This window comes from Dipodomys ordii, unplaced genomic scaffold (assembly GCF_000151885.1).
Source record: "Dipodomys ordii isolate 6190 unplaced genomic scaffold, Dord_2.0 Scaffold5, whole genome shotgun sequence".
NCBI lineage: Eukaryota > Metazoa > Chordata > Mammalia > Rodentia > Heteromyidae > Dipodomys > Dipodomys ordii.
Window position 1 is genome coordinate 27,361,966 of NW_012267221.1, and position 16,207 is coordinate 27,378,172.

At 36.8% G+C, this 16,207-nt stretch overlaps 1 protein-coding gene across 5 annotated transcripts in view; it reads left to right on the plus strand.

Moving 5' to 3' along the window:
• Positions 1 to 16,207, plus strand: part of Osbpl6 (oxysterol binding protein-like 6) — a 109,276-nt gene that overhangs the window by 34,532 nt on the left and 58,537 nt on the right. For all 5 annotated transcript variants that reach the window (XM_013029992.1, XM_013030011.1, XM_013030020.1 and 2 more), the window contains 2 exons: positions 8,705 to 8,797; positions 13,545 to 13,667. In XM_013029992.1, coding sequence (XP_012885446.1) covers positions 8,705 to 8,797; positions 13,545 to 13,667 — 216 coding nt within the window. The remainder of the gene's footprint in view (positions 1 to 8,704; positions 8,798 to 13,544; positions 13,668 to 16,207) is intronic.

Below are 16,207 nucleotides of genomic sequence, written 5' to 3' on the forward strand. Positions count from 1 at the left end.
AGGAGGAGGAGGAGGAGGAGGAGGAGGAGGAAGATATTAGCAATTTCTTACGAATCAAAGTTTGTTGAAGCCTAGAGATTATAAATAAGGAAAAGTTTTAAATAAGGCATGAGGAACTGATAGTCCATCTTGCCAGTTTTTATAAAATCTATTTTCAGTATCAGGATCAGTCCTTAACAACTGTAGAATTCAATTACATGAGTACCCCAATTTTTTTCTTGTGTATTATCATGAGTAGTGCATTTCAATACCAACAGTGGCCCATTAAGTTAACACCCCTGATGACATGTGTAGTTCAGTTTCAGCAGTGATTCAGTGGATTGTGAGGTACTGTCACCAGGCTGGGTACATGACCCCTCATCTGATAACAGTATTATCTGCCATAGTCACAACTTTTATTATATGGGAAAGGCACCTAGAAAAACAGAAGTAAAAATGTTCCTCATCAGTGTCTATATATTATATGAAGTTTTTTATAACAAGTTCCTGCTTCAACAAACAAGCTAATAAAAATATTTCCTAGCATATAGGTGAACTTAATTAGAATATGGCTCTTTGGACTCAGTACCTTCTCCAAATAGCTTTGTTCACAATGAAATAAGCAAATTGCTACTTTGAAACACAGTCCTTTCATCTTGTGAATATGAAATCTATCTTTGAATTGTGTTAAATATAACATTATATCAAATAAAATGATTAATTTTTAAAGCAATATTGAGGTATAAACTTAGGATTTTGTAGTTGTACCCTGCAGCTTGAATTGTGTTCTAATTTTTGGAAAAAAATCAAGCATCTATGATTTAATATTTAACCTCCCATTTAAGTCACTTTTAAGTCACCTTCAGGCTTATCAACTTGAATTGTTAGCTGTCTGGAGAATTTCAATTTGCAGGTTGACCGTGGGACCCAGGGCCAAGTCAGAGAAAACCTCATCTGAAAAATCTACAATGTCTTCATTAGAGCTGGAGAATATATCTATAGTATTAAGAGCTTGCTTCCAATGTAATTCAGCCTTTTGGGGATTCTACCTGCCCCATGGAATTCACCTACATTGTGTAGGACCAGCGTCAGTGGGAAAAATACTATACTATGCTCTCTGAAAATTTATGCCTTTTTTTTGTAATTCAGATGCATTTTCAAATTTGGTTTTCTGAAAAGTTCAAGTATTATGTGCAGTTCATGGACATAAAACTAGCTTGCTACCAGCAGCAGCTCATATATCATGAGCTCTTACTACAGGGAAGAACTCAACTATGTTTGGTTTTTGTATGTATGGGCCAGTCTAGGGGTTTAATTCAGGGCCTGGGCACTGTCCCTGAGATTTTTTGCTTAAAGCTAGCACTCTACCATTTGAGCAAAAACTCTCCACTTCTGGGTCCTTTTTTTTGGTGGTTAATTGGAAGTAAGTCTCAGAGACTTTCCTGACACGGGACAAGTCTTTGAACCATGATACTCAGATCTCAGCTGCTTAAGTAGCTAGAATTACAGGTGTTAACCATGATAGCTTTCCCACAGCTAAGGAACAGTGAAGGAAGAAAGGGTTTGCTCCCTAGACTCCTGTTCCTGGAATCCCTGTTCTAGCCACTTTACTATTTGGTCTGCTGGAAAGTTGGTCACACTGACTGTATATTAGTAAGTAAACTTCGTAAGGCAGAACCTGACAATCAGCTTTGTTTTTTTTTTTTTTTTTTGGCCGTGGAGCTTGAACTCAGGACCTAAGTGCTGTCCGAGAGCTTTTTCTCAGTGGCACTTTGGTTTTCTGGTGGTTAATGGGGGATAAGAGGTCCATGGACTTTCCTTCCCAGGCTGGCTTTGAACCACAATCCTCAGATCTCAGCCTCCTGAGTAGCTAGGATTACAGGTATGAACCACCAGTACCTGACTTCAATTGTCTACTGCCTCATTTCTTTCCTCAGGAATAAAAATGATGTTCTTATCTTTATTGGATAGTTATCATGTAATATCAGTATCATGGATGTGAATTTCATGTTATCAATACTTTTTTTCTGAATTGTCTGCTTTTATTATATGCATTGCTTTTGGAATGAGAAAATTTGATCATTTGTTTATTAGAAACTGATCTTAGCCTTTTTCATTAAAAGCAGCCCCACTGCTTTCTTGCTGTTCCCATTCGGAGATCCCTGTCACTGTTGTTCAGTGTTTATGTTGTAGATTCGGTGCTAGTGAGATGTACTGAAATTGAGACACTGGAAGGAAATCTGCCACCTGCACTCAGACGCTCATTACCCACAAATGATTCAGCACTCAGCATAAGCGTCTGTTGCTGCTGTCCCTAGTGTGCTTGCTGGAGCCCTTTGCCTCTTCAGGTGTGCCTTTATCCATTTTCACACTGCCGGTTTCTCTATCCTGAGGTGATTGGTTCTTAGGAATCATTTTTACAGCAGCAAGTTTATTTGAGGGATTCAAGATGAACACTGCCTGTTAGATTTTGGGGCATAACACTAAACAGATAGAACCACAATGTAATAGCCAGAGGGTCTCGAACTCTATAGATTATTGAGAAGGCTGGGACTGTCATTAAGGAATAATCCCCAGGAATCCCTTATTTATGGGGATTTAGGAATCATTGCCTTTACAGAATACACTTTTAGGTGTTTCATTAGGACTATAAAAACATCATCCCAAAGGACTGTAAGTCTATAAAACTGCTTTATTTGTTTTTTTAACTGGGAAAAATAGAAAATCTGCCCAGTATCCACTGTAATTCTCTTAGACTATAGGTTAACTATCCTCAGAACAGTAAAGGAAAAACATATGCATATGTGTATATATTTTATATTTCAGGTGTCAGATTTCTTTGCCTAGAATCCATATTAAGAAATGATTTTGTGAAATGTTGAATAGCCAGCATTAGTGAAGTCTCAAGGAGATAGAAGCTTTATGCCTGTCAACTAGGTTGAGGGATTGCTCTTTTTTAGAAAGAGGTAGCAGTATGTATCTAAAGTCTTTGATAAGATCAAACTATAGATAATCTAGCTTTTGAAAAATGGATTCAAGAATAACCAAAGATAGGTTTAAATACTTCTGTGTAAAATATTTATCAAAGTATTTTATAGTAGTAAAAAATTCAAAATGGTATTCAATGACGATAAACTATTTAAATAAACTCTGTCATAGCCATGCAGTGAAATATTATAAGCTGCTTGAAATGTTTTGAAGAGTGTTTAATGTGATGGGAAAAATACGTGTTGTAACTTAAAAGCAGACTGTTTAAATTGAAAAATAGTATAATTCCAATTTTAATCTTAATAATTGAGTGTGAAAGTGGTCATAGTAACACATGCCTGTCATCCCTAGCGCTTGAAAGGCCGGAGGTAGGAGGATTGTGAGGTCAGGGCCAACTTGAACTATATTAGTGAGACCCTATCTCAAAACTAAATAAAATTAATAAACCACAAAAATTTAAAGTAAGTATGTATATGCACTGAAAAAAGCTAAAAGAAAGTATAGAAAGATATTAGAAGAATGTATTCTTGCTCTGGGTGGTATTGAGTTTATGTATTTACCCTCAAATGTTTGCATGTTTGCAATGAAGGGGTGTGTGTGTGTGTGTGTAGTTTTAAAATAGTAATTAGAATATAATAAAAATGATAACATTGTTAACTGCTTTATTAAAATTGCAAGCCCTCACTCTGTGAGTATAAGAGTGTAAGTTAAATGAAGGTGAACCTGCTACATGGGAAACTTGAAGGAATTTCCTAAATTTTCCTTAAGGTTCTGAGGTATGGGCTGGGCCACTTTATATCTTTTTCATTATCTACATTTAATCTCATACCTTAGTAGGCACTGTATATTACAACAAATATTTATTCATTCTTTCACTCAGCAAGTATATATGAGTACAAATAGACATAATCATAGATAAACCTGCTGAGTTTACAAGGGTAATCACATTGCCTGACTTTGCATACTTAAATTCTAAAAGGAACATATGGGATTATTTTATTTTGTTGTTGGTAGTGGTTTAACACCTTTTTATTGTTGCTTGCATTATTAGTAAACTATGTGAAAGATTATATACCAAAACTCTTTTTTTGTTTCTGGTAGTTGTGGAAGCCTTGTAGGAGACTGAAGATAGATTAGTATTCTTTTCTGTTCTCCTTTCTTTTAAGTGAACCTATGTGTTCTAGACCTTGGCTTGTGAAATGGCCTAGTGCTTGTTTGCATTATCTTTTAATTTGTACCTGTTAAAGAAAGCATGATAGTATCTACTTTAAAATATTTTTATATATTATCTTTAAGTGGTTTTACAAAGATGTTTCAATTCAACATGTCATTTTATGAGTACAATGCATCTTGATTAATGTCATCCCTTCCATCATTCTCCCCCATCTTTCCCAACCCCACTCTCACTACAGTGGCTTTGGCCACCAATAATTGTGCTACATTGTGGAATGTTCCAGAACAGGGGGGTAAGGAGTGACTTCACTATTGAATAAGTTCTAGGTTTTTCTTTTCTTTTTTTTTTTTAATTTTTTATTTATTTATTTATTTTTTTGGGGGTCCAGTCATGGGGCCTGAACTCTGGGCCTGGGCTCTGTCCCTCAGCTCTTCAGCTCAAGGCTAGCACTCTAACACCTGAACCACAGTGCCACTTCCGGCTTTTTTCTTTTTGTTTATGTGGTGCTGAGGAATCGAACCCAGGGCCTCATGCATGCAAGGCAAGCGCTCTACCACTGAGCCACCTTCCCAGCCTAGGTTTTTCTTTTCTACTTAAAGGCAGCCATGGAGATTACAAATCTATTTATTCCTATGCCTTTTGTCACTTAAGTCAAGATCATTAAACTATTTCTCATCTATCAGTGGAGCACTCAGTGGGTCCATTAATAGCTGAGAAATAGTGCTTTTTATGAGAAGTGTTTCCACAAGCAGAATAGATACGTGTGAGCACTAGCTGGTCATTCAGAATGACTCCATTTCAGTGCAGGCAGAACTGGCTCTGGTGGGGGTTTCTCCCTCCACGGTCTCCCATGTATGCTGCAGAGCCTATTTTCAGCTACTGTTTCTAAAATTTTCTGCTTTGACTTTAGCTGAGCTTTCATGGCAGCTTACTATTAAATTCACTGCTGCTGTCTTTCAGTGAAGGACAGATAATTGTGCCATGAAGTAAGTAGGATTACTGCATCTTCAGCCGTGGCCTTTTGCCTTTCATGATTTAAATATCTCATGTTATCAAAAGAAAAAAAAACTCCTTAAAGGAAATTATTAAGATGGCAGAAGGCAAGCCCACACTTGTTCGGCAGGCGTTTGGTGGGCAGAGTCCAAGTTGCCAGAGTTCCTGTTAGCTTCCCATTGTATCTAGGGCATTGCCTCCATTCACATCCATAGCCTCCAAACTATATTACAAGGTGGTGCTGACAGCAGTTGAAGGAGTAGGATGGTGGCCATATAAGGAAGAATTTATTATTCTCAAATGGCTCCCTGAAGAGTTTTGTAGACATTTTTGTGGCCGAAGGAATCTTGCAAGCTTCCTAGGCATTTGTTTGTGTTGCTTATAGTATTTACAGCTGGATGGTAAGTGCATACTGTTGCAAGTCTCTGAGCTGTACAATTCATTATACTGGGTAAACTCTGTGACCTGCAGTGACTTGTGAATTATGTATTATTGTTCCCATTTTACAGATAGAGTAGAGGTTAGTGACTTGTCTGAGTCACATGGTAACCAGAACAGTGTTTGGTATGCCAGTCTGTGTGACTGCCAAGCTTAGGTTCTGTTAGTTACATCATGCACTGTATCCCAAGTAAAACTTGCTGATTTTTCTTGGTTCTTGTACATTACAAACTATAAATTAACCTTGAGGTAGCTCAAAGGGTGACAAAGAAATTAACCTTAAGGTTGCATGATATTTAAGAGTTCTATAATCATTTTGTTGTTGAGAGACAGTGCTGTTTGAAATTGCTGTAATTCTTTTCCTTTAACATTAGCCTTAACTTCAATTGAAGTTATTGTTTAAAAGGTTGGACTCTAAAACAAAATTTTGATTGACATCCCAACTCTATCACTTACCAACTCTGTGTCTCACTGTGTAATCAGCCATAAAGTAAGTTTAATAGCTTCTTGTGGAGATGTGGTGAAATAATTCATGGAAAACATAGAGATCAGATACTGAAAGCAGTCAATACATGCTCATTGCCAGCAGCAATGCCACTACCACCAACGCATGAAAGTTATTATTAGCCCTAAAATTGTGTTCCTAGATTAAAATTGTCTACAATGAAGAGACAGGGCTAATAACCCAAAGGCTTAAAAATACTTTAGAAATTTCTGAATTATTTTGCATGCTTTTCTTGGAAAATATTTGTGTAATTTATGAATATGAAAACAGGTTAGATAATAAGATAGATGAACCACTTCAGGGAAGTTGACACTACTGCCTAAACTTGCATGAAAACTGAGTCAGTTACAGAAATCTGTAGATGTAGCTTGAAACTTTCCCAACAATTGTTTTCTACCTTTGAAATGAATTTAAAGTAGTAAATAACATGAAGCCCACTCGGCCAATCATCTGGAGTCCGGCTTCCCTGCGCAAGTGACACTGAACCATTCAGCTATTATTAAGGGTCTCATTGTCTATCTTTCTATTGAAGAAACTAGATCACAGGGGTGTTGTCAGATTTCCTCTTGCTACCCAGGAGGTACTGAGAAAGTGATCACTAACCCAGAGAGCATACTTTTGCCAAGCTGGAGAGCCACATGGAATTGTGCTCTAGACTGCTAAGTTGCATTCAGTATGCATCAATGCGCTCACTCTAGGGAGACCCCTGGTTGGGTAAGTACATCTGCCATCTCTGTGGGCTCACGATGCCTTACAAAGTTGACCTGGAAATTAGGTAGTAACTTTAGGATTTGAGAGGAAATTTGATTTTAAAAATCATGAGCTTTTCTGTTCATCTGATAAAATTATCCTAGACATATACTAATTATTGCAAATGAGGGAAACCATGGGACCTATATTTCTTTGGGTCTGGCTTACTTCACTTAATATGATTTTTTCCAAGTCTTTCCATTTCCTAACAAATGGGGCAATGCCATTCATTGTGATGGAAGCATAACATTCCATTATATATATACATATATATTTATGTATATATATACACACACACTACATTTTCTTGATCCATTCATCTACTGAAGGGCATCTGGGTTGGTTCCATATCTTAGCTATGGTTAATAATGCTGTGTTAAACATAGTTGTGCTGGTAGCTTTAGTATGGCTTTGTTTGTGATCATTTTGGTAACTGCCCATAAGATGATGCTAATTGAAATGAACCTCAAGATATGGACACAAGAAATCTTTGTTGTTTTTGTTGTTTTTAATTTACTATGTGATATTTTTTGTTTCCTTTGTATGTTCTTTTCCCTGTTGTCACTGTATTTGATTTTGGTACCCTGCATCATGTATATAAATTTGTGTAATTTGGGGAGGGGAAGAGGAACAACAAAATGCTGAAACAGGACACAGGATGACCCATTGCAACAATGATACCCACAAGACACTATATTGGAAATGAACTTTACAACTTTGACGGGGAGGGGGAGGAGTGAGGAAGGTAGGGGTAGGAAGGGATAGTGGGAGAAAAACAAGGGAAAGGGCAATGTTTGACAAGAAATGTACTCATGTAATGGTAACCCTTCTGTACAGCATCTTTACAATAAAATAAAATTTTAAAAACTCATGAATAAGATATATGTTATATAATTTATATAATAAATATAAATATATAAATATAATAAACAACACATAATATATTAGATTTATATATAATATATTAACATAACATATATTAATATATAATATAATAGTATTAATTTTATAACATATTAGATTATATTAGATATTATATAAATATATGTTATATAATCATATATAATATAATATGCTTATATAAGAAAATAAATAAATTTATAAAAATAATCATGAATACAATATATGTTATATAACTTATATAACAGGTATAACAACTTCAGTGAAGTGATATAAGTTTCCATGTCACTGAAAGAATATGAAATTAACTGTCATATTAAGACCAAGTTATATTAAAAGAAACTTTTTCTTGCATTCATTGAACTATTTTCTTTTGCATTCACAAGAAATTCTAGGGATTGCAATAATGATACCCACAAGACAGTATATTAGAAATTAACTTTACAACTTTGGGGGTGAGAGGTTAGAGAGGGTGAGAGGTGGGGGCGGGAAGGGATAGTAGGAGAACAAGGGAAGGGGTAGCAATGCTTGACAGGTAATGTACTCAGCCTTACTCATGTAACTGCAACCCCTCTGTACAGCCTCTTTACAATAAAATAAATTTAAAAAAAAAGAAATGAAAGAATGTTAAGACTATAACACAGATCTTTCTCTGCATTGCAATTTTCTGTTGGAGAGATGTATAGATATTTGTATGGAAAGCTAGTAAGTGTGAGAAGTAAATGAGCCATTTCTGTAAAGGTATAGAAATGTCAAACATGCTTAATGCATTTGTGTGTCCTAAGGTTTAGCAGGAATTTGGTAATGAACCTGAAAGAGAAGCATTGAGTTCCTGTGCTGATGAACTCTCCTGCTGCTGTTGTCTTTGCCTCTGGAGCACTTGCCATTTTTAACATAACACTCTGTCTGTGCCCGTCATTGCCCACTGATATGAGAAGTTGGTGTTCTAATCCTGGCTATGATTCGTTCATTTGCAGAGTATCCACATACTGGAGAGGACTGCTTCCTCCAGCACAGAGCCTTCTGTAAGTCGGCAATTGCTAGAACCAGAGCCAGTCCCCCTCTCCAAGGTCAGTGATAGAATGCGATTGCTTTGGAATGATGTCTTTTCTGTGGGGTCAAATGAACTGTGAAACTGTGAATAACTTTTATCCTGGCTTTCTTAAGGGATGCTAACTCTAGGGCATCTCTTCTATTTCTTTTTGCTTCCCATAAGTACAGAGTTTGGGGGGAGGGTTTTCTATTTCATGTAAGAAGAGAGTAGCTGAAACTACATTTTTCTTAGATTTGTAAGGTTTCATAGAAAAGTGTCACAACCGGACACGTGCTTCTTAATCTGCCACAATCAGGAGCAACGCAATAAGGGAGACGGGACCATGCAACTGAGGTTTGGGTACCGGAGCACCTGTAACCTTCTGCAGGCAACAGATCCCAAGGTTCCATTAAACCAAGATTTTTATTGATCTTGTGCAAGGAAGTAAGCTACAGACTTGAACACGAGACAATATTTTGTATACAAGTGGTAGGTAACCTTCTTATACTGGGAAGGAGAGCTAAACAGTAAACAGCTTACAATTTGCATAAACCTAAGTCTACTCTTAGGCTCCCACACAGTTTAGGATAAAATCTGAGTTTTCGTTAAGCCAGAACTGATTTACCTTTCCAGGAAAACTCTCAGTGTTCTGAGAGTGTATTGGAAGAAGGCATTTCAGACTCCCAATCCTTTGAGTCTCACAGCTTGGATTTTCAGGTTCTCACAAACAGGTATAAAATTGTCCTTACTTTAAGTGAAGAAAGAAAGGGTAACTATTGCTTTTCCATGTTGGAATGATAAGCAAATATTTCTATTCTGAGCTAATGAAAAACAATACCACTGGGTATAGCAATAACTACAGCCACCACTGTTGTTCACATACTGCATGCAGGGTAGATGTTTATAACACTTTACATGTAGATAGATAGATAGATAGATAGATAGATAGATAGATAGATAGATAGATAGATAGATAGATAGATAGATAGAGATCTTTACAAGTGTAGCAACTGAAAATAACCCAAGTTTTAAAAAAGCAAATAAGTAACAGATCATGAATTTAATCTTAGATGTTTCCCAACTTGGTAATGGATGCTTTCCGTATGGCCTGCAAGATCAATAGCAGCTATACAGAGAGGCCATCATGCATTCAGGTCCTATCTGTTCACATCCGGCCTACTTCCCAGTGAGCTCTAGAGAGAACACTATAGATTATTAAGACCTTTTGTGTTTCCTAGATGCCTTTTTCTTCCCCTTTAGCTGCTCTTCGTCAGGCTGGGAAACATCTAGAGTCATTTATGTCTAAAATGCAAAAGTCAGTTGAGGAGACAGTGTCCCAGTCATCTCCATTCTTCCCTGGGATGTTCAGTGGGCTGACTCAGATTGGGAAACTATGGAAATACTATGCATTCTGAATTCTCATATAAAAATAGCACTTTGTTTCAAAAGATGATGAGCTTCTAAATATGTAGTACTGATCCTTTCATTTGCCTTTCCTGTGTTAAGCACCATCTTTTAAGAACAGATAACTGCTTTAGTAGTATGGAACGTGTGCACTTGTACATCTTTAAAGCCATGAGAAGCTGCAAAGTGTATTCTGTCAGACAGGAATAGAGGGGTAAGCCATGGAAAGGAGAGAATTATTAAACTGTAAAAATAATTTGTAGAGGAATAAAAAGTGACTGACTTCCATTTAAACAACAAATAAAGGATGCATACTTGGTAAATAGAACTCTCATATCTCTTGCAAACATCCAGTTTCTCTTATAGTTAAAATGAGAAACCAACAATAAATAAATATGGGCTTTGGAAAAGGCTGATAGTATTTATTGAGCACCAGTTTTGTGCCAAGCATTGGATTAAAGTTTTTTTTCACAATCACTCCCTAAATTCATTCACATTTGACTTATAATTACAGAATAATTTCTCAGACCTAAGGGCTTCAACTTAGTCAAACGTTAATTTCCCATAGTTATCCCTATTCCCAGTAGCTGGGTTTTGGGTCCACTAGACTGACCAATTGATCTTGGTGAGGCACCAACACTATCCACCATCCATTAATTCTCCATATTGTTTCCCATTGGATCTTGCTATAATCTCTTCTGTTGTGTATTAGTGTATCTTGGGACCCTATGGAATTAGAGGAAACAACCAATCAGGTACAAGGTGCATCTCACCATCTGTTGGCCCTTAAAGAGAAGATAGGCTTCCTGGGCATTGTTTGGTAGTAGAAGAGTTTTGAAGTACACATTGTTCTGACTAAGGATTTGTTCAGATTCTTTGATGTTTTTCAACTCCACCAGCCCAGCTACATACCCTTTCTCTCTCCCTCTTTCTCTCCTTCCCCCCTCTCTCTTTCTCTCTCTCTTTGTCTCCCTCTCTCTTTCTCTCTCTCTCTCATACACACACAAACACACATATAAACACATACACTTAAATACGCACACACGAATACACATACACAAGATATCCTTGAGAAAAGAAATGTCTCTTTCAGTGAAGAAGCTCAGGCTACATTACTTTCTGGCTTTACTAATTTATAATTAGATAAAAAATTTTAAACTTTATATAATCTCCCAAGAATATTTAGTCAAGTACAGGTGTGATCACATCAGGACTTTTGTCTCTATTTCTATTGTAAGTAGAACTAGAAAATTGTACTGTTTAAGGCAGAAAGGAGCCAGGTACCAGTGGCTCATGCCTGTAATCCTAGCTACTTAAGAGGCTGAGATCTGAAGATTGTGGTTCAAAGCCAGCTTGGGCAGGAAAGTCCATGATATTCTTTTTTTTTTTTTTTTTTAGTCGGTCCTGGAGCTTGAACTGGGCCTGGGCGCTATCCTGAGTGCTGTACCACAGCACCACTTACGGTTTTCTAGTGGTTTATTGGAGATAAAAGTCTCACGGACTTTCCTACCCAGGCTGGCTTTGAACTGTAATCCTCAGATCTCAGCCTTCTGAGTAGCTAGGATTACAAGCGTGAGCCACCAGCACCTGGCTTGAGATTCTTATCTCCAATAAACCACCAGAAAACTGGAAGTGGCACTGTGGCCCAAGTGGTAGAGTACCAGCCTGGAGCTGAAGAGCTGAGGGACAGTGCCTGGCCCAGAGTTCAAGCCTCATGACAGGCCAAAAAAAGAAATAAGGAAAAGAAAAGAAAAAGAAAGGAATATCAATTAAAATTTCAAAAAAGTATTTAATTTTTAGAAAGTTATCTTACTTTTCCTAATGTAGTCTATCTACTAAGCATAGAGGGAGGAATTTCAGCATAATGGAAAACAGAATGCAGATTCTTTGTTGTACTGACAAGCTGTTTTATTTCTTACATATTTTATTTGTAATATCAGCTGCATTTATAATTAAAATAGTTTGAACATTATTTGTTCTTTTTGTTTGTGTGTTTGTTTGTTTGTTTTTTTGTCGGTCGTGGGGCTTGAACTCTGGGCATCAGCTCTGTCCCTCAGCTCTTCAGCTCAAGGCAAGTGCTCTACCACTTGAGTTACAGCGCCACTTCTGGTTTTCTGGTGGTTTATTGGAAATAAGAGTCTCACGGAGTTTCCTGCCTGGGCTGGCTTTGAACCGCGATTCTCAGATCTCAGCTTCCTGAGTAGCTAGGATTACAGGCGTGAGCCACCGGCACCCATCTTATTTGTTCTGGTTTTATCCTTTGTTCATCAACTGACAGCTTATTTACTTGTAAGAACTATATTAGGATTATTTTCTCTTTCTTTTGCTCAGTTTAGGAATACTGTATCAAAGAAAATGGAATTATTTTTTCAGAGCTACAGCATTTGTGAAGAAAAATACATTTTAACTTTTTTATTTCTGTCTTATCCCTCTTCTTCCCCTTTCCAGTTAAATTCCAAGAGAATATATTTTTATTATATTCTGAGATTCATTACTAAAAAGTACTTGGACTTATTATTAAATGTTTTCATTCATGAGTTATAAAGAATATTTTTCATCACACATAAATGGCACACACACACGCACACCACACACCCATACACAGTTGAACACACTAGCCTTTAAATAGGATGTAGTCAGAAATAAAATTGTTATTCATTGGGAGATACTATCTATGGATGAGACCACTAAAAATAGAAATATCTTACATACAGCTGACTTCAGTCTAAGAACAGAGAGGTCTGGCGAATCTATTTGCATATACATGGAGTTTTTCCTTTGAATTTCTTGATTATATCCATCAAAAATAGCTCTCTGGCTTGTAGGTGTGTGGTGTTTGGTTGACTAAGTACTTTGATGTCCACTCTGAGTTGCTCAGAACCACACCAGAAGAGGAAATAGCACTTCTCTTCTCTGTTAATAGCAAGTTATGAGCCACTTTAGATCATTATGGCCTTTCCAGTTTTACACAAAAAGCCATACTAATCATACTAATCCATACTAATCAAACATTTGTCATCAAAACAGCCTTATTTTGAAACTTAAAAGTTACTCTGGCTCAGGTTACTGCCAGGAAAGGAAAATTTCTCTTAAACATTTTGAGGACAAGCAATCGAAATTCTTTTTTCACCTCAAGTAGACAACAAGGTAGCCCTAGTGAGTCTGATGGATTCCAAGTGCTTGCAGGTCTACCTGGAAAATTCCTTTTACCTTCACTTAAAAGTACATGGCTGTGTCTGGTCTTATAGTTTGCTTCAGAATATCTTTCATATTTCTGGGAGGTTGAGTGTTGCTTCAAAAATGACTTTCTCCTTAAGAAGCTGCTTTAAGTGTGTCATTAACCACAGAAAATATGTGATTTTGTTTTTCTTTTCTCTCAGGAAGCTGACAGCTGGGAAATTATAGAAGGACTGAAAATAGGCCAAACTAATGTCCAGAAACCAGACAAACATGAGGGATTTATGCTGAAGAAAAGAAAATGGCCTTTAAAAGGCTGGCACAAGGTAACATTTTTATCATACTCAAGTTCACATCATCTTCTTAGAGAAGATTTTGTTTTTATTACATGGGAAATCAAGATTGTTGTTATTTATGTAAAACTAATTTCTAAGGCCTTATTTTAACCATACCAGTTGCAATCTGTTATACCTGCTTGGATCTCTAATACAATATTGCAATATATACATATTATATAACATATATTATAAATGTATATTTTATCATATAAAATAAATATGTAATATATAATTATATAAAACATAATCCAAATTATATAATATAAAATATATTAATAAATTATGTATATAATCCAGATAATACATTATTATTATCTAATCTGCTTTTTTCACTTAAATTATTATGGATATGTTCTCACTAAATATTTTTCTAAATATAAAGGTTTCTAAATGCATGCATATATTCCAGGCACTTCTATCACACCATTTTAACCCTTTTTCTTTTTCTTTCCTCCTCCTCCTCCCCCTCTTCTTCCTCCTCCTCCTCCTCCTCCTCTTTTTCTTCCTCTTCTTTTTTGTGCTGGTCCTGAGGCTTGAACACAGGGCCTGAGCACTGTCCCTGAGCTTTTTTTGCACAAGGCTAGCTCTGTACCACTTGAACCACAGCTCTACTTTTGGCTCTGTACTGTGATCCTCAGATCTCAGTGTCCTGAGTAGCTAGGATTATAGGCATGAGCCACTGGCACACAGCCTTAAACCAATTTCTTATTGCTTGAATCTTTAAGATACGTCCTAACTTTTCACTGCTAGATATTATGGTGGATATCTTTATAATTGAATACCATTTAGTTCCTTGATATAAATTACTACAATTGTTACCAGAACAAACTTAATTTGGAAAATTGCTGATCCAGGAAGTTTGTTTTCTGCACTTTAAAATGTAGTGTATTCTTTTATTCCCTCCCAACATCCCTATTCCCATCTCCCAGTTTTAATTAGGGGGAACATTTTTAATACATTGTTATAGCTATCTAAATAGCAAGAATTCTTGGTGCTTGCTTAGCATGGTTGCACATGCCTGTAGTACCAACCTATTTGAATGGTTAGAGTGGGAAGATCACTTGCACTCATGCCACAACTTCTTTGAAGCAGAAAACAGAGAAAAAGGGAAAAAAATTCTGGGTGCTAAAGAGGAGGAAGTTTTCTTCTAAGTATAAACCCTTTGTAGGACATTTACTGTCATCTGCATCATTTCAAGGGCAAGTTCACCTCCTTACTACTTCTACTGATGACTTTCATCTCAAGCAGATGGATTTGTCATTCCAAATAGCTGAGTAGTGACTGCCCACTCCCTCAAAACAGGGAAGGTATGGCTTTATCCCTTCTCGAAGTAAGGGGTTTTTCTTTTCGTTTTAAAGGAAAGACTTGGAAATGACAAGTTGGAAAATGTTACCCCAGCCTTCTGTCTCCAAAAGTGGATTTTTGCCATCAAAGGGTCACTGACAGACCCTTTCCATGTCAGAAACTCTACCTCTGAATCCATAACCTGTTGCCAGGCATCTTCTTCCTTGAGTCTTGACTGTTTGGTGATCCTTCCTAGGACCTCCTTTGCCTTTATTCTGACTTTGTGCTTTCTCAAGTCTGTGGCCCTGCTCAGCTCTAGCTCTTTTCCCTGAAGCACACTATGTTACTCTGACTAACCTTCTTGGATAGAAATATTTTTAATAGGAAAAAAAGTAAAAGAAACACATTTGACAAATTCTTAGCTGTTAAGACTCTCCATTTATGTTTTAGCAAACTGGCTGTGGTTCTACAACTTTCTGCCTTTGAACATAATACTGCATAAGTGACATGGGTGTTTCTCTCACCTTTCCTTGCTTCTGATTTTATTTTGAAACCAATAATACCACCATATATTTATACAAATATCAGCCTAGTTGACTGCCCAAATTATAGTTCATTGAATAATTGAACATTTTTCCATGTGGAGATTCCTTCTTCTGGTTGAACTCCAAAATCTGAAACAAAAGGCTTGCAGGTTGACCCCAGAGCTACCTCAGCAGCTATGAGCTCCTAAATCACATAAAAACTTCCCACAAGAGTAATTTCTCAGCAACAGAGAGACTCTTCTTCCATGTGTAGACCTAGAGGAGGGCACAGGACCCAGTGTCTGCTTGAGTCCTGAGAGTTGTGTGTTCTCTTTGAATTGCCCATAGAAGGGAGACCACCAGCAGATAATTCCTGAGTGTTTGTGGAACAGAATAGCTAAGTCCATTCAAGACTGGTCCAGGATGGCCTTGGAGCAGAAATCAGTTGCCCAAAAAACCTTTTCTCTCTCTCTTTTTTATCCTTAATGTAATTTGGAAATAATTTTTAATCCCTTTTAAAATAATCTCTTAGTTTTTAATTTCTTGGTGTGGAGTGCAAACACTTTGTGAACTGGGAAATGCAAACATACTACTAAGGCACTTACACATTCCAGGTAATTAATTATGATTAGATATGGTCTATTGGCTTCTGTAATGCAAGTAGAATTTTTAGGAAATATCCAGGTATCCAGAGGAAATTCAGGAATTTACCTACAGAGT